The 19,135-nt window shown below is 33.4% G+C and overlaps 2 protein-coding genes and 4 non-coding genes across 6 annotated transcripts; 3 read left to right on the top strand and 3 right to left on the bottom strand.

Moving 5' to 3' along the window:
• Window positions 1-2,308: 2,308 nt before the first annotated feature.
• Window positions 2,309-2,380, top strand: TRNAT-UGU. The gene has a single exon. It is a non-coding gene; the product is annotated as a tRNA-Thr (tRNA).
• A 408-nt stretch (window positions 2,381-2,788) lies between these two features.
• Window positions 2,789-2,860, top strand: TRNAT-UGU. The gene has a single exon. It is a non-coding gene; the product is annotated as a tRNA-Thr (tRNA).
• Window positions 2,861-8,751: 5,891 nt separating this feature from the next.
• Window positions 8,752-8,825, bottom strand: TRNAI-AAU. Its single transcript has one exon. It is a non-coding gene; the product is annotated as a tRNA-Ile (tRNA).
• A 107-nt stretch (window positions 8,826-8,932) lies between these two features.
• Window positions 8,933-9,006, bottom strand: TRNAI-AAU. Its single transcript has one exon. It is a non-coding gene; the product is annotated as a tRNA-Ile (tRNA).
• Window positions 9,007-15,152: 6,146 nt separating this feature from the next.
• On the bottom strand, window positions 15,153-17,497 carry LOC109181055 (transcription factor ORG3-like). The gene is made up of 3 exons (XM_019330812.1): window positions 16,896-17,497; window positions 15,909-16,289; window positions 15,153-15,346 (listed from the first exon to the last, which is right to left on the bottom strand). Exons 1-3 carry the CDS (start codon window positions 17,262-17,264, stop codon window positions 15,260-15,262), a joined length of 837 nt encoding a protein of 278 aa, XP_019186357.1. The 5' UTR covers window positions 17,265-17,497; the 3' UTR covers window positions 15,153-15,259.
• Window positions 17,498-18,070: 573 nt separating this feature from the next.
• On the top strand, window positions 18,071-18,655 carry LOC109181145. The gene has a single exon (XM_019330901.1). The coding sequence runs from the start codon at window positions 18,071-18,073 to the stop codon at window positions 18,653-18,655; it is 585 nt and encodes a 194-aa protein (XP_019186446.1).
• The last annotated feature ends 480 nt before the right edge of the window (window positions 18,656-19,135 follow it).

Raw genomic sequence — 19,135 nt, 5'->3', positions numbered from 1 at the left:
ATCAGAGAAGTTGTGAAGTCTTCACTACTTGCTATAACTTTCGGCATAATGATAAGTACTTGATCTTAATGGTTGACTTGCATGCGCTAGATCCAAATTATTTTTACCGTGTTGAGAATTGTTAAATTTGATCTTTTTATAGTATTGTAAATATTAATGATTTAATGTTAGATATTCAATAATACAAGTTTAATTAGACTATGATGTTGTACTATATATAGCTAGTAACTTGTAAAGAACATATTTTAGGAGAAGATGGATCAACAACCACTATAAGCCGTTGAAAGCAAAAGTAGTTAAATGTACTAATCAAGTATATATATATATAGATGTATGGAACAAGATTTTCTTAAATATTACACTTTGTTGGGAATAGTTCAACAAATTTGAGCAAGCTAGAATGTAGAGCATACTCGCATTATCCACTAAAAATGTTGGTTTAGAAATCAACATATATTTAACATATAATATTAATTTCTTCGTCAGTAAAATTATACCCAGCAATAATATATTCGTATAATTATTTTCCGAGTCAAAAGGCACAATCCCATGAGCATGGGCACCGTCAAGACCTTATTTTAGGTTACATTACAAATCATTAAAATTAAAGAATAAAAAGTATGGCAAATCTTGTGTGTGTCTATATACCAGCTATAGCCACAAGTCAGGTTTCACTCAAAATGCACATTTGAGTAGTAAGTGTGAATTTTCCCGTAAATCATAACCCATAAAAAATTTTCTCCTCGTAAAAATAGAATTTTCCAAATCCATAATTAATTAGATGGTTGAAGATGAATTTTAAATCTAAACTAAATTAAAGGCTTAATTACGTTTTACCAAAAGTAATGTCAAATTTGAGTAAATTTTGAATATACATTTCCTATTTATGATAGCGTTTCACCGATTAATAGCTAATATTTATTCTAATTTTTGTTTGTTCTAATATTTGAATTAATGGAAAGAATAATGGTTTGTGGCATATATATAGTTGTAGTGAAGAGAGAAATTTGTATTCACGATTTACATTCATGCGTAATAGTCTGTATGTATAGCATATATTCTTATTTAATATGGAGTATAAAAATATAAAGTAATACTACACTTACAAATACATTGGATATATACCAAGTTTTGTACTATTTAATGGATCTGTATCTAATTAATTTATGAATATGTGATTGTATAAAATACATCAATTTGTAAATAGGTAATAATTATGTAATTTGAAGTGTGATTTTTAAATAAATAAATGCATTGTGGGGTAGGATCCGCAATATATATTTGCTGAAATGACAAAATTATTAACAGCTACTTTAGGTTGTTGCCTTGTTGGGGTGGATAAGAAAACATATAAATTATGACAGTTATAATCTCTAGCAAACTAGAGTGCTATGTCCAGTTGTCCACAACACAATGATCCATTTTTTATTAGGCTCATCAAAATTTACATTAGTTAGTTTGTATGGGGTGGATAAACCCCGCTTCGATAATTAATTCAATGGTTAATTTTTATCACAAGTAATCTATTATACCATTTTTCGTTTCAAAACTTGCATTGTAATGCTTACTTTTTGTCATTATAAAAAAAACTTTATATATATATATATATATATATATATATATATATATATATATATATATATATATATATATATATAATCATTGGTTTAGCTTCTTTAAAAAAAAAAAAATAGAAGAGTAGCATTCTCAAGAAGAGAAAATTTCACTTTTGATATTTGATTATTATGACATTGTTACATTTAGTCTTACTTTTTAAATTTTTCCTAATTACATTTGTGACTTTAATTTGTTTACAAGAATTAGTCTTCTATTTAAATGTTTGCCATTCTACTACTATTTAACAAAGATAGCTAACATATAATTTCATAATTTAAGCATCTTGCTTCAATATGAAATTACATGTTAGTCATTTTATTAACTAGTAGTAAAAGTGCAATTTTATTTTATTATACTTGCGTAGTAAGAAGTGTTGTGTTTTGAAGGCAATATGTTGCATTTAGCCCTCCAAACATCTGCCGAACATTTATTTCTAAAATTAAAAAAAAAAATAGTAAGGTATGTAATCATTATACCATGGACCGACCATGTCCACGCACCTTGCAAGATGAATCATTGACATAAGGTTCATTATTAGTATACTTAAGATTCATTTTTAGTACATTAAATGTTCATTTTCTGAATGTTCATTTTTAGGTATACTAAAAAAAAAAAAAAAAAAAAAAAAAAAAGAACTTTCAATACATTAAAAATGAATATTTAGTACACTAAAAATAACATTTATCACCAAGCCTTTATAGCTTAGAGGTAGAGCATTAGTTTTGTAAACTAAAGGTTTGTAGTTCGAACTTGCATGGGGGCAAGCACCTTTCTTTGTTTTTTTTTTTTTTTTTTTTAAAGTATTTATATGTTGTCCACATTACTCACATTGTAATGTGAACAATAATCCATAGTATAATTTTTCTATTAACTTAATTAACTAGTATACCCGTGTGTTACACGGAATGAATGCAATTATAATATTTTAAAATTTTGTAGATCCATATACAATTATATAAATTATAACAACGAATATTATATAGTGCAATTGATGAAATAGATTGGATCGATTATGTTTTCTGATGTTATCATTGCTTGAATTCGACTAAATAATTGCCAAATTACCCGTACGATGCTGAGGTAAAAAATTTAATTAACTTAATTTTTACTCTGAAAATCTTTCATTTAAAAATGAATATTCAGTATACTAAAAATAAACATTTGTTGCCAAGTCCCTATAGCTCAGTGGTAGAGTGTCAATCTTGTAAACTGAAGGTCTGTAGTTCAAACCTGCATGGGGGCAAACACTTCTCCTTGTTTTCCAAGAAAAACAAACATCACTGCTAGATAGCAAAAAGTCTTGATTTAAGATCATTTTCACGTAGTTTGGAAAACAAACATCACTGCTAGATAGCAAAAAGTCTTGATTTAAGATCATTTTTACGTGGTGTAGCAGTGAATGATCCATAGTATAATTTGCATATTGACTTCATTTTTCACTCTGAAAATCTTTCATTTAAAAATGTATGAAGGATTAAATCCATATATATTCATTTGTCAAATCACTTGCAAATTGCAATAATTTTTATTTTTTTTAAATCCAATCTTGTCAGCTAAAAAAAAGAGAATTTTATTTGAGTGGTGGATGCATTATCACTAGGAAAAAACAATAATAATTTAGGTACAAATGTAAAGATGAAGACAATTGTGCCTTAACACAAAGACAACTAGATTTTTTCTTAATCTGGTTACAAGAACCTTGAACTTGGACAACCTTTTACCTAATAATTAATATTCTATTATTTTCATTTGATTTAGTTACAATATAATGTTTGTTGTGATTCATGGCTCATGTTTGTATTGCTGTCACTTTCATCCTCAATAGATGGAGACATATATGATATATGATGGGGTACGTGGAGAAGATCGAATATTTCTTTTGGTGTATTTGTTTTTGGAATAAGGATTTTAATCATTATATTCAAAGTCTTAACTGATGAAATTGTGCAATATTGTCTACATTAATTAATTAAAACAAAAGTTATAGAACACATTCTTGTCAAGTAATGCTATTATTTAATTCCAATAATGTATTAATGTCTATGTTAGAATCAAGCTACTTTATTGATTGGATATATAGCGGGCACTATCTAAGAATGTGTATGTGATAAATCACATTCATGTGTAATAATTTGCAAACCATAAGAACTAGGAAGACCCTATGCGATGGGTGTGAGTGTTTAACTGAAAGGGTGTTAGCAAGAATTGAACCCGTAACCTTTAGATACTAAAATTATGCTACTCTCACTCAATCGCCTTTTTAAAAGTAATTTTCGTGACCTTCAAATACAAAAATCGAACTCGTAAACTTTTGATATGTTTTAACGTTTGCTTTTTGCTGACTTAGTAGGCGTTGTGTGGCCTAAATTTAAGGTAACTGTAAAACAAATGTTTGATTCTTGTAAATGACGCGTCACGTCGAAGAGTTACGTTCTAGGCTAGGTTTTAGATCACGTTACGTTAAAAAGTTTTAGGCTAAGTTTTCTCCAAAATAAGAATCAAACTCTATATGTGCAATTCGAATCGTACTAACGGGCCAGGACATTGCAACCACAGATGAGAGGTAAACTACACTAGAAAATCCTTATTAGCTTTTACGATGAGAAGTTCAATCAAAATGGTATTGACAGAAATCAAATTCGTGACATTTTAATACGAGAATTATACTCTACCCACTCAACTATTCCTATCGGCTATCGCACCAGAGAGTACATATATTTTGACAAATGATGAGCTTTGACTTAGTCGTTTAAGCTACAAATCTAGAATTGTCTTCCAATAGTGCTTCTTCTTTCATACTTGTTGACTTCTATACTCCTTAGTTTAGTACTTCCCCAACACCAAAAGGATTTCTAAGAAAAGTTGTTCCTGGCTTTGGCACATTCGTACCTTTATAGTTGGAAAACATTGAATGTATTCATGAGAAACTTTGAAAACGAGATAAAATAGCTTTATTCAGATTAGAATATGCATTAAGTGTCGTACCACTCCAGCATGTAACAAATTGTGGTGTCTGAGAGCTGAGAGTGGAGCTAGTCGAGGACAACATATATAGGCGGTATGTTTTGTACTAGTGTATGTGTCGCTTCATGATTGACTATAACTTCTGTCCCAAAGAATAATGATTAAATAAGTCAGCGAATTACACATGAAAGTATAACTGAGTCATTCTTTTTTTTTTTTTTTTTAAATCACAATTGATCCATGTGCAATGTAAAATCATGCAATTGAACTTAAAATGACATGCGTGTTTAGTTTGTCTTTGCTTACGTAGTGATTACCTTAATTTAAAAAAAAAAAAGTAATTTTATATTTATTTTAATAATTTTAAATAAAATAAAAAACTAAAAAACCAACCCTACCCCTTAGCTTTGTCTCCGCCAGGCCGGAGGCGAAGAACCTCAATTATATTCCTTCATCTCTAGCCTGGAGACGAACAGGTTTCTTCAATTCATCTTAGGCCGAAGACGAAGAGAGGTTCTTCGTATGTCTCCCGTCTGGAAACAAAGAGATCGGATAAACATGTCATTTTAAGTTCAATAGCATGATTTGTATTGTCCAATGCTTCAATTGTAATTTTTTGAGTTAAATAACTCAATTACTTCAAAGTTACTAGTCTAATTTTGATTTGTGTCCTTTTATATGGATACATGTAAAAAAAAAAAAAAAAAAAAAGCAAATATATGCATACAGAATTATACTAAGTGGACACACATAAATGACATAATGCAGCCATACTGGCATGCATAAAATCCAAATGTATGCCCCCAATCTGTACCTACCTACCTATATATATATATATATATATATATATATATATATATATATATATATATATATATATATATATATATATATATATATATATATTATGTTGATGTTATCTTAAACTTCACATCACTACTTGTATAATTATATATGCGTTACATACAACCCACTATAAATGTAATTATGAGTCATTTGCGATCTCAAAAAGATGACTGAGTGAGAAAACATAATTCTTATAACAGAAAATTTTGGGTTTGATTCTTGATAACAACATTTCAGTTGAGCTGGTCACATAAAGTTTTCCTAGTGCAATTTACTGCGTGGAGTTTACTAATGTCCACTCTCGAGTAATAGCTATCCCAAAAAAAAAAAAAAAAGAATTAAAAAAAAAAAATTCTTGACATTAATACCGCACGATGTCTTTTTGTGCCATTTGAATACAATGTAGGTCCATTTTGGTACTAGTCTATCACAATGATTTTATCTTGTAATTAGACCATGTCATTGTTATGGCTTGTACGTTGACCTAATTTAATGTGTATACATAAAATGAAACCACAACTTATGTTTGTGTATGTATGTATACCAATTCACCCAATATAATGTTGGAAAAAATTAGAGATTTTAAAAATATCTTGTTTTGCAATGTGCTTTTTTTTTTTTTTTTTAATTTTAATTTTTAAGTAATGCTTTAATGAAATTAAAATAAAATGATAACTTGTAATGATATATATATATATATATATATATATATATATATATATATATATATATATATATATATATATATATATATATATATATATATATGATAAAGATGATTAATTTATGATGATAAATTAAAAGTTAGAGATGAAACATTAGATGTGCTGGTCGGATCTATGACTTTTAATTACAAGTATTTAATTAAATCTCTTGTTATAGTCAATCATCTCGAGTTTATAGTGAAATGTTAATTTTTAATTGTTTAATGTTCAGAACTATTCTAATTTGAAAGATCAATTATATTAGTAAACTTGTGGTGTTCTTTTCCATAATACAACAAATTTTGCAGTTTAGAGAGGGTACATCAGTAAATTTCTGGACTAATTTGTTTCAAACATACAAAAATAACAGTAAAAAGTTAGAAATTTTAATATCTAACAATCAAAATTAACATTTATGTCACCTCAAGTATTAATTTTACCAGAATGTTGAGTAATTTACTATTTGTTCACAACTAATAAGTGATAAGTTCAGTGTTACAATATATAAAATTTATATATTAGAAATTATATTAAAAATAATATTAAACAAAAATCAAATTTAAAAATATCAAAAAAAGAAATACTAAAGAAACTAAACCAAAAAAAAAATGAAAAAAAAAAAAAAGAAGAAGAAGAAGAAGAAGAAGAAGAAAGTAAGATGGTTTGACTAATGAAAATAAGAAAAGAACATAATAGATATAATAAGATAGAGAGAGTACCATTTTCTCTTTTTATTTTTATTTTGAGATTTCATATTAAGAACAAAAAATCAATATATGTATGGATACAAACTACACATACTCTAAATTTTTGCTTCATCTTTTATTCTCTGCTTAAGTGACATATTCTGATTTATCTAGAAACAAAAAAAAAAAGACTGGCTTATAATTTTTATTACTTAATTTCTTTTCTATCAATCAAATACAATATGTATCGGAAGTTTTAACTTATTCTATAGGAGTATATATGTGTGTGTGATGGAGAAGTATAAAATTGTCAAGCATCCTACTGTGATAATTTTTTTTTAAAAAAGTCGTATGTTTGGTCTTTCTTGAAATTTTGTCCTCTTAAAAGCATTTACATACACTTGTGGTTCACATAGATGCCACGCAATGAATTAATATATATTTCCATGACTGGGCCAACGCATCGTCTAATCTAGTTTGGGTGCGCAAATGTCCGCATGTGCAGTTTAATTGATCACGTAAATGAAGTTTGAAAATAATATATGACCTAGGATTGAGTGTCATTAATTATAGTGTGGAAGCAATCTCTTAAAGTGAAGAAACTCTTTGTGCACAGTAAATAAAAGCCTATCATAATTTACATCCTTTTAAATGTTCTGTGGGATTCGATCAACCTTTTGGAAACAATGGTTTGGGTGCGCAAAATATAATATGGAGTAGTTAACAAAGTAACGTACGTACGTTTGACATGATGTTTGTTTGTCCTAGATTCATTGCATGTCTCTCCCATTATCATTAGAATAATCTAATCTCAGAACAGGGAATGATTCTACCCAAATCCTGTCATTTTCTCCCTCAGTTTGGACATTGAAAACCACATTTATCCAACTAATCACTTCTTTGCTTTTCGTAATTATTCTTTTTTTTTTTTTAAATCAACAATTAGCTAGCCCTGATGTTACCCAACCATGCTTTCGTGCATGCACCCATGCGTTTTTCTTCTGTTTTACTTTTAATTTTATTCAGTTTATCTCATTCTAACTTTAATTTTATGCCACAAATTAAAAAATATATATTGTTAGAGAAACTTAGAATAATCCGTATATATACGGAGTACTTTTAAAGAAGAATCGCTTTTCCCAAACCAATGGCATTTATACATATTTGGATGAGATATTGTAATATATTTTAGTGTTAGTACAACTTTTTATGATACAATAAATAACATATATATATATATATAGAGAGAGAATAGGGTTCCAATGAGAACACACTTGCTTAGGTGAGAACGTGAGAACAAATCGTGTGCATTCGTTTAATATTTTTTTAATGGTCTAGATTAGATTAAGTGTGTGCGAACGCGAATTAAATGTGTGCAAACACACTGAATCGCGTTTGCACATATTTAATTCGCATTTGCACACACTTAATCTAATCTAGACCATTAAAAAATATTAAACGAATGCACACGATTTGTTCTCACGTTCTCACCTAAGCAAGTGTTCTCATATGATCATAAATAAATAAATAAATAAATAAATAAATATATATATATATATATATATATATATATATATATATATATATATATATATATATATATATATACACACACACACACACTATAATTAATAATGCAAAACTCTTTATACTAAAAACTAAAATAATTAGGGTGTTCATCTTTCAGTTTTATTTTGGTTACACATCCAAATCAAAAAAATTAATTCAACAATTGATTGAATTGATTTGAGATTTTTAAAAGTTTGGGTTATTGATTAATTTAGTTTGATAATTCAGCTTTCATTGAATTATCCAAAATATAAAATCACCCATTATAATTAGTTGTAAGGTTCACTACCTGCAGCTTTCTGGGACCGTCGTTTTTTTCGAACACTGGGAGCGTCGTTGTAAAAAAGCGGGAAGAAGTAAAAATTTGGCCCATGCAGGTCTCGAACCTGCGACCTTCGTGTTATTAGCACGACGCTCTAACCAGCTGAGCTAATAGGCCATTTGTTATATTGATTTCAAATAACCATAATAGCCGTAATCCCGTGGGACCGTCGTTTTTTGAACACTGGGAGCGTCTTTGTAAAAAGAGGGAATGAGTAAAACATTTGGCCCATGCTGGTCTCGAACCTGCGACTTTCGCGTTATTAGCACGACGTTCTAACCAACTAAGCTAATAGGCCATTTATTATTTTGATTTCAAATAACCGTATAATACCTAGTAATCCCGTGAGAGTGTTTAGAGTAATTTCGCATGTCCATCTAAAATTTTCAGCAAGTTAATTCCAGCATTGGTCCTTGACTTTTAATTTGGACAATTTAGACACTTGACTATCAAAATGTTTTCAATGTTGGTCCTTCCGTCACAAGCTGATTAAGTGGACGTCAAATGGAGGGGTAAAACAGTCTTTTAACATACTTTGCGTATAATACCTCGTCGTTCACCTCTATATACACGATAAAAATCAAAATCCCCAAACTCTTGTTGCAGGTGTATCTCATGTAAGATGAAGCAAAAAGAGTATTTTTATTCAACCAAAATACAAAATCATTCCGATTTGTGGAGCTTTTTGTTAGAAAATTTATTGGAGGCTCAAAATGGCCGAAACTATGACATTCATGTTCACTGCCATTCTACAGCTCTACTCATCTTCCTAATGTTTCCCTCTAAAAGCTTAAACCCCTCTCCTCTTCCATTTCTGCAATCAATCTAACACCAAAAGAACTAAATTTTTAATGATCCTCACAGAATTTCATACAAATGCTTACAAGTTCAAGAATGAAAATGCTTCTGAATGCAACAGCCCCCAAGTTCAAATTCCAGGAACCCATTTTCAGACCTCTTCCAAGCCCTAATCGTGTTCAAACTGTAAAACCATGGATCGCTATTTCTTCATATGGGTATTTAGCAGTGTTGAATTGAAATCGAGTTCGGAGCTTGAGAACCCAGTTAGTGCCGATGATTTCTGGAGAGTTTCCTACAATTTTGGGACCTACGTTTGCTGGAAAAGCCACTACTGTTCTTAAGAGGATACAGTCTGATACAAGCAAAAGCAGGTTAGGAAAGCTCCGATCTTAATGCTTCATTTTGTAATTCTTTGTCTATGTTTCTATCACCTAAGGAGTAGATTTGGGGATTTAGCTGTCTGTGGCGTAAAGAATTTGGAGATTTTGATTTATCACACACAAAGCATGCTAAAAGACTGTTTTACCCCTCCATTTGAGGTTCACTTAACCAGCTTGTGACGGAAGGGCTAACATTGGAAACATTTTGATAGTCAAGTATCTAAATTGTCCAAATTAAAAGTTGAGGATCAATTGTGGAAAATCACGATAGTCGGAGGACCAATGCTGGAATTAACTCAATTATCAAGTGTTAAAAATTAAGAAAAATTGGGGAGAAAAATGTCGTAGCGTTTCTGACTTTCTGTAATTACAATGACACACGTGAGTACATTATTATAAAATTAAACTTAAGTGCACTATTAGTTATTTACGAATGAATTATCAACCATAACATTTCTAAATGCACCATCATAATTACATAAATGTCATTATATTTTTTTCTTAATTTTTTTTTTTTAACTCTTTATCATCTTAGATGGATAGATGAAATTAATCCACATGCTCTCACAAGGCTACTAGTTCTCATATAATCCTGGCCAAATTTAATGGTTCTAGAGCAACGAGAAAACCCAAGAAAAATAAATAAATAAATAAATAAGTGACATTTTTGTAACTTTTTTATCTCCAAATTTAAAAGTGCACTTTTCAACACTATATCATGCATTTTAGTCAATTTTAAAATACAATTAGATTTCACCTTTTAGTTTGTTAACTTGGTTCACATTTTAGTGCTTATGGTTTAGTATTTACAATTTCGGTTTATGATTTACATTTTCTTTTTGTTTAGGTTTTAGTACTTATCCAAATTACATCATATTCGTTAGATTTTTCAAATGAACGATTAAAATGGATTTTTAGTTTTCTATATATTGAAAACAAATTCTCATGTGTTTGTACCCACGCGTGTGCATGTATTGAAAATTAAATACAGTTAATTAAATTTTGTCTCTCTTATAACGCAAAATGTGTCTGCTTTAAATTTGAAACTGCCGTACATAAATATTCCCTCCACTTTCAACCTCCAAAATAGATAAATTGGAAAGTTTAAATCTTACAAATTACCTGAAGGTAATTAAAGGCATTGTTGACTTAAAACCAAAAAAAAAAAAAAAAAAAAAAAAGAGAAAATATCATTTTTAGTCTCTCGACTATAATATATGTATCAATTTTAGTCCTTAACTATTAAAATTTTTAATTTTGGTGCATGATTATTCAATTTGTATCACATTTGGTCATTGACTATTAACATTTTCAAATTAAGTGTATGACTATTCAACTTGAATCACATTTGGTCTTGACGTTAAATTTTTTGGTCAAAATTTAGACTAAGCCACCGATGACTAGCTAATTTATTTAATTTTTATTTTAAAATTTTTTAAAATAAAAAACTTTAAAATAAAATAAAATGAAATGAAAAAATGCCCCCCACCCGGCCTCCTCATTCGTCTCTGGCTGAGACAAAGGAGGAGGGGGGTGGCCGGCGTTCTCTTTCCCCCTTCCTTCTTCGTCTCCGACGGAGACAAAGGAAGAATGGAGATAAGAGAACGACGGCCACCCCACCCCTTTCTTCCTTCGCCTCCGGCAGAGACGAATGAGGAGGGGGCGAGGTGGCTGTCATTTTTTTTTTATTTTTAAAGTTTTTAATTTAAAAATTATTAAAATAATTTTAAAATAAAAATTAAATAAATTAGCCCGTCACATGTGACTTGGCCGGAACTTTTATCGGAAAATTTAACGACAAGACCAAATGTAATACAAATTAAATAGTCATGCACCTAATTTGAAAATGTTAATAGTCAAGGACCAAATGTGATACAAATTGAATAGTCATGCAAGAAAATTGAAAATTTTAATAGTCAAGGACTAAAACTAATATATATATTATAGTCGAGGGACTAAAAATGATATTTTCTAAAAAAAAAAAAAAAAAAAAAAAAAAAAAAAAAAAAAAACCATGTAAAATAAGCCTATGGGGAAATCTTAGTAACTGGCTCAATCCACTCAGCCCAATTCAATAGATATTAGAAGGCCTAACACCGCAGTCCAAACCCAATAACCAAAGTAACATCAATAGATATTTGGGGATTTTTAGAATAGTATTGGCTGACATGATGGAGAAAGAAGTTGAAAGAGAGAAGAAATTAGATGTTCTGCAAATAAAGGTTTTTGGAATAGTAAATATTTAAGGGAAAGAAACGTTGTTGTGCGCGTTTCACGCACAGCAAATCCACGCCGAGCGCGTGCAGTGGCGCGCTTCTCAGTGCGCCTGACAATCTGCTTTATTTATTATTTTTATTTTGAGTTAATACCCAAAATCGTCCTCGATTATAGTGGTATTTCTCAATTTCGTCCTAAACGACTTTGGTAACCTAATATCGTCCCAGACTTTTGTGTTTCGCTCAATTTAGTCCTCCATTTGTTATTCTTTCAAATTGGTGTTAAATAAAGGGACAATTCAATAATGTCAATATTGATCTCTCTTTACTTTCAACTTGTGAAGTGCGAAATTCCTCTTTCTTGTACGAATTACACCCAGAATTACTCCCGAACCTGCAAATCAAATTTTATATTCGCAGTTTTAGGAGTAATTCTGGGAGTAATTCGTAAAAAAAAAAAAGGGATTTCGCAATTCACATGTCTATGAGTAAAGAGATGCCAATATTAAAATTACTGAATTGTCTATTTATTTAACACCAAATGGACAGAATAACAAATGAGGGACTAAATTGAGCAAAAACACAAAAGTCTGGGACTAAATTGAGCGAAACACAAAAGTCTGGGACGATATTAGGTCACCAAAGTCGTTTAGGACGAAATTGAGAAAAACCACTATAGTCGATGACGATTTTGGGTATTAACTCTTTTTATTTTCAAATCCATTTTTTTTTTCTTTCCTCACATATCCTCTTTCCTAATTACACTTACAAAAACTCCTCAAAACTACAAAATATCTCCACTATTATGGATGCTCTTAGCATGGGTAAATTCTAAATAGATCATCTAAATTTAAAATATTTATAATTTGGATTATACAATACACAGATTGACCAATCGTTTGTGCCCTGGCCCAAAATGACGTCGTTTTTATAAGTTTTGTGGTGAGTTGACGTGACGGACATCGTTTCGCCCGTTACAGTTTTTCTTTTTTCTTTTTTCTTTTTTTAACACTTGTGTTTATGTGTATTATGTTAAGAGTTTATGTGTATTATGTTAAGAGTTTATATGTATTATGTTAAAAGTTTATGTGTATTATGTATTATGTTAGGAGTTTATGTGTATTCTACTATATAATTATGTACTTTCGAAACATAATTTTTTCTTTTACAAGTTAACGATAGAAACGGGAAACAGGACATATATATATATATATATATATATATATATATATATATATATATATATATATATATATATATATAAGAGTTTATTACCGAAATGGTCCATCGACTATTGCGAAATTACCAATTTAGTCCTCGACAATTTTTCTTACCCAATTAAGTCCTCTGACTTTTAAAATGTTAACCATTTTGGTCCTCTGTTAGATTAGGCGTTAGAAGTCCGTTAAATTAGAGGGCACTGATGGTATTTCACGTGAGAAGACCCATTTCCAATTAATTAACTTAAATGATTAATGAATCCCAAAATCTAGCAAAAAGAAAAAGAAACCGGCGCAATCTCAACTCAGACGCGGCCTCGGAGGAGGCCGGGAGGAGAAGGTGCAAAAGTAGAGAGGGATGAACGGAGTCTCAGACTTGGTGACACTAGAAGGTCGTAAGTTGCAAAAGAAAATGGTGGATTTCGCGAGGGAAAGAGACTGGGACCAGTTCCATAGCCCAAGAAATCTCCAGCAGTAAGTTTCTGAAAAAAAAAAACTCAGAGACCCTTTCTGTAGTTATACACCTTCATAGACACCTATGCCATTCCTAGAACAATTTCTCTGTTGGCAACTGTAACTCGCATCCTAGAACATTTTCGAATAGGCATATTTAGGAGTTGGGCGGTTTTTTTTATCAATGAAATTATGGGTTCTTCCTGAATCAACAAGTGTTAATAGTGCGCGCGCTGTGCAATCTCCATGTGCATCTGCATGGTCTTCTTGCCCTGGTAGGGGGAGTGGGAGAGCTGTCTGAGATATTTCAGCGGAAAGGTGAGGTACCAAGAGGCCTCCCTAGATGGGAAGAGGAAGAGAAGCAGCACTTGGGTGAAGAGCTCACGCCAAGTCCGCCTCCGGCCACAACCATCTGTTGCCTCACCGCCACGACTGCAGCTCCGGCAAGGTCTATGTCTATGAGACTCCGCGAATGTTCAACTACGAGCTCGTAGAGAATTGCAACGAGCTGGAACCTTGGAAGGCAACCAGATGCAAGGTGGTCACTAATGGCGGATTTGGGCTGCCGGCGAAAGGGCTGGAGAACGTGGTTCCCGAGAATCTCCTCCTGGCTTGGTACTGGACGGATATGTACTACGCAGAGCTGATTTACCACGAGTGAATGTTGAATCACCAGCGTAGAACCATGGATCCGGAGGAGGCCACCGGATTCTTCATCCCCTTTTACGCCGGAGTTCAACAGAGTTCACCGGATTCTTCATCCCCTTTTCTTCATCACCAGTGTCGGCAAGCTTTTGTTCACGAAGTTCAACTATACTTAATTACCAAGATCGAGGCCTTTACTGCAATATATTCCGATTCGATGACCATTCGAAGGATTCTGATGAGGTTTACGGTAAAGAAGTGGAAAGACGAAGAAGAAAGGCTTAATAAATTTGGGAGGTGCACGCTGATATGGTGAAATTACCAAAAAAAAAAAAAGGCTTTAATAAATAAAATGTGTGAAATTACTTTTTTGTCCTTAAATTTAACAGTTTATGGATGAAATTTTAACGGAGGATCAGAATGGTTAACATTATAAAAGTCGGAGGACTGAATTGGGTAAGAAAAATTGTTGAGGACCAAATTAGTAATTTTGTAATAGTCGAGTGACCATTTCGGTAATAAACTCTATATAAAACAACATCGTTTTTAGCCAAGACGCACAATGCATTGTGCATCCTGGTACACGGTACAATTTGCCCAGATCAACTATCTATATATGGACAGTCGTTACGTTGGATATTAGTCTTAAAGAGTTTGATTCATTTTTCGTTCTCATGTCCCCAAAATATTTGCATTAGTAGATTAATTATTATCAATAGAAGCAATTAGTTAGACTAAAAACAATTAGAGTTGATTACAAAACACAAGTTTGGATAAGACTCTTGTTTAATTACACTATAACAACGTAACATGCAATTAATTAACATCACTTTGTATCATGATAGACAAGTTTGCTCCTCATTGAAATATGACAGAAGCTTCTCCTTCAACTTATCAACCTCCATCATTTCAATTCCTTGCACCTGTAGACAACAACCATAAACAACAAAGAAATAAGATAAATGTTGATCTAAATTAATAATAATGTTAAGAAATCTTGGTTACGGGTGATCAGAATTTTCCGATCACCCGTCAAAATTTGTAAGAAATATTGATCATTTTTATTGGGTAGTTTTGTGTTCCAATCTTGGTTCCGGATGATCATAATTTTCTGATCACCCGTCAAAATTTGTAAGAAATATTGATCATTTTTATTGGGTAGTCGAGTGTTCCAACCAACTACCATCAACCGTTACTGAAAATGTGGATGAGTCTAATAGATCTTTTTTTAGTGACAAGGGAGGGAAATTTGCAACCACTATTGAGGGTCTGCACGGGATAAACCTTCGCCTTATAATCCTAGTTAACAAAGAATCAAAATGAGGTAAATCAGCCTAGGTTGCTGGATAGCTGATCAGCCGCTCAAACTAAAAAAGTTAATAAGTCATTTTCCGGAATTAAATTTATAACATTGTGATTACCAAGTGAACAATCTGACCAACTTAGTTGTGTCGAATTTAAATTTGAATAGTGAAGTATATATACCTGAAGATGCAGTGTGTGGAAATTAACTCTATCTTCAGAAGTTTGAAAAGTGGATGAGTCCAGAAGAACCAGGCCTTCTTGCTCTAAACATGAGAGGGCATCTGCAAATAAATTCTGGGTTCCTTTCTTGCTGCAGATCTGAATCACTATATCTCTTTCACCTACTTGAGTTGCTGATAAATAGCTCTGACGATTATGATGATGACCTCCCATCACTCTTCTTCTCTTGTTGAATTCAGGCGGCGATTTAGAAATTTTTTGCCATGAATTAACTCTTGATGTCAGTTCTTGCTTCTTCTTCTGCAACCTCTCCAGCTCTTTCTGTAATTCCGGGATGTATTTTACAACTCGCGATACTGTCGTCGGTATGCTCATCCTCGCCTGCAATTAATCAGTTTAAACATATTTAGGCTGTGTTTGGAAACCCAAAAAATGACTTCTGGAAGTCATTTTCTGAATTTTTGATGTTTGGCTACACCTGGAAAATTCAGTCAACGGAAAACATTTTCCGTTGACTGGGGAAAATGAGCTCAATTTGGCGGAAAATGACTTCCGCCACTTCTCTTTCATTTTTTATTTTTTTTAAAGATTCTGGCGGAACTGGTTTCCGCCAGAAACCATAGGGTATGGTTTCTGGCGGAACCCAGTTCCGCCGGAAGCCATAATTATTTTTTATTTTTTGTTTTTTTGTTTTTTTTTTTTTTTTTTGTTTTAAAGATTTAAAATGTATTTTTTATTCAGAATAAAATAATTAAAATATTTAATTATACCATTCTACTCACTTTTCAGAAAATGAACCAAACACACCAAAACAGTTTTTCAAATGCAACCAAACACTGGAAAAGGAAAATATTTTCTGAAAAATGACTCATTTTTCAGAAATCATTTTCCAGAAGTCATTTTCCTGCATTCCAAACCGAGCCTTAGTGACAATTCCAGTCAAGTTAATCATTGATTTATGGGTTAAAATGTTAAATGCATATATACCTTTTGATCAGAAGCTGGAAGCAGAGAACGGAGAGAGGAGAACAATCCATTCATTTTCTTTCTCCGGTCGCGTTCGCTGGCATTATGGCTGAGCTTCTTCACCATGCCGGCGGTGGCGGAATCGCCGCCACCTCCACCACCACTACCGATGTCAGTCGACCCGCCGTCGAATTTCAGGGAGTCGCAGCGCTCCATTGCCGGCGGCAGCGGAGAAGAGGGGAGAGAGACAAAATGCGGCGGCGGCGCGTCGGGTGAAGTGTCGCCGGCGGCGTTGCTGTAGAGATCAGTGCCGAACTGTTCATGGCTAATGTAATCGTCGATAGACCACCCCATGTTGGGAAACGACATCGGAGAAAAAAGGGCAACCATTTTTGTTCTTCTTCTTCTTCTTCTTCTTCTTCTTCTTCTTCTTCTTCTTCTTCTTCAACTCTTTTGAATTTCCTGATCTGAGAATAAACTCAGAGACGACTGCGACATGTATTTATATGGGATTAAACGCCCTCATCATACCTGACCTCATCAACAACATTGTTTAGAACATAAATGTTTGCTTGTTTCATAGATTAATGGGTGGTGACGACATCAGTTACGTTTGGTGATGTTGGAATTAAATAATGTGTTTTATGGGATTAATTTGAACTACCCTTAATTAACAAATCGTTAGTGGTAAACCAGACTCCACCGAATACTAGCTTCTCTGTACCACAATATGGGAGGATGACCAAACATGGCTGTTTTTTTTTTTTTTTTGGGTGACTAGGAAAACTTTTATTCATTACTTGATGGTGTATATCAAGTAAACTTATCTTATTAAATTTTAATTTCTTGGATTCCTTTATGAAAAAGACCAACTAATATTTTGCTAATTATTAACAATCATATATAGACAAATTATACCATCAAATATGGTCCATACAATCGAAAACGCTCCGTAAACTTCGCATCCCTCGTTCACGTTTTCCGATCACCTTCTCCGATCGTGGGCATCTCTCTATCGTGCTCTGAGAGATATCTCTCCCTAGGATTCTAGGGCATTATTTATATCTTCGTCCCTAATGGCGATTATTTGGACATACATAATCCTTTATCTCTGTTCGGTGTTCTCGTATCAGCATCCATCGACCACTCACGAATTTTATCGATCAATTACGTCAAGCCGATCTGTGATTTTCAGAATGGATGCTCGTTCCCTGGAGCAACAATGTTCGGCGCTTTCACTGGCCGACGAGGAGACAGGAGGACTGGAGGCGCCGGAGCTTCCAACCATCCCCGATGCAGCGATACAACACAATCTTGTTGGACGCTTCCTCTCCGATCGCCCAATTAAGATCGATCATATGCAACAGGTGTTAGCGTCCGTTTGGCGTCCTGTCATGGGCATGTACGCGGTGACATTGGCTGATGATCTTTTCCTGTTCCAGGTTCCCCATCCGAAAGACCTGCAACGTGTGATCGCCGATGGCCCTTGGGCTTTCGACAATCAGCTCTTGGTGTGCGATCAGGTCCCGCCGGGAATCCAACCGGAGGACGTGGCGCTTGACACAATCCCGTTCTGGGTCCAGATCCATGGGCTGCCGGGAATGTATGCTTCCCCGGAATTCGTCTCCAAGATCGGTGACTACATCGGACAGTTTATGGCAGAGGATCCCCTCAACTTTGGTGGGGCTTGGCGCAGCTACTATAGAATTCGCGTCCGGCTGTCTGTGTCGACACCTCTAAAGCGCCGCATGAGATTGATCCGAAGAGATGGATCTTCCTAGTGGATCACTTTCCGGTACGAGCGGCTTGGCACTTTCTGCTATTGCTGCGGCATTCTCGGGCACTCAGACAAGTTTTTCAAGGTAGTTTATGAGCAGGGTGTGCTACCGGAAGCCTTCCCGTTTGGCGCCTGGATGCGGGCAAGCCCAAGGAGACAGATGCGGCAGGTTGGGGCGAGGTGGCTGTTGTCCAAATCGAGCCCATGTATGATGGTAGATACAACCATCGCTGCTGGCCCGCTCCCTGTGGATATGGTGGCAACAACAGAAAAGGATGGATTACAAGGTGAGCTGAAGAGGCGTAGGGAGGACATGCTGCAAACAAATACTATGCTGGCTGAGGACGTGCATATGATGGAATCATCAAAAAACCCGGAAAAGGCGAGTCTGGTGGGCCAGGCTCGCCCAGCACAATGAGTCTACTCAGTTGGAACTGCCGGGGTTTGGGCGGCACCCGGACAGTTCGAGAGCTATTGGGCATTG

The sequence above is a fragment of the Ipomoea nil genome, unplaced genomic scaffold (genome assembly GCF_001879475.1).
Source record: "Ipomoea nil cultivar Tokyo-kokei standard unplaced genomic scaffold, Asagao_1.1 scaffold1043, whole genome shotgun sequence".
In the NCBI taxonomy this organism is placed as follows: Eukaryota; Viridiplantae; Streptophyta; class Magnoliopsida; order Solanales; family Convolvulaceae; genus Ipomoea; species Ipomoea nil.
Note: the sequence above shows the minus strand (reverse complement) of the source record. Positions and strands in the feature narration are given on the sequence as shown.

Bases quoted from the DNA above. Each gene is read 5' to 3' on its own strand.
- LOC109181145 (XM_019330901.1), top strand. From the start codon at position 18,071: ATGGATGCTCGTTCCCTGGAGCAACAATGTTCGGCGCTTTCACTGGCC.
- LOC109181055 (XM_019330812.1), bottom strand. From the start codon at position 17,264: ATGGTTGCCCTTTTTTCTCCGATGTCGTTTCCCAACATGGGGTGGTCT. The intron at 16,290-16,895 runs GTATATATGCAT...GATTAATTGCAG, and splicing joins TTCCAGCTTCTGATCAAAAG to GCGAGGATGAGCATACCGAC. The intron at 15,347-15,908 runs GTATATATACTT...TGTTGTCTACAG, and splicing joins TCCACACACTGCATCTTCAG to GTGCAAGGAATTGAAATGAT.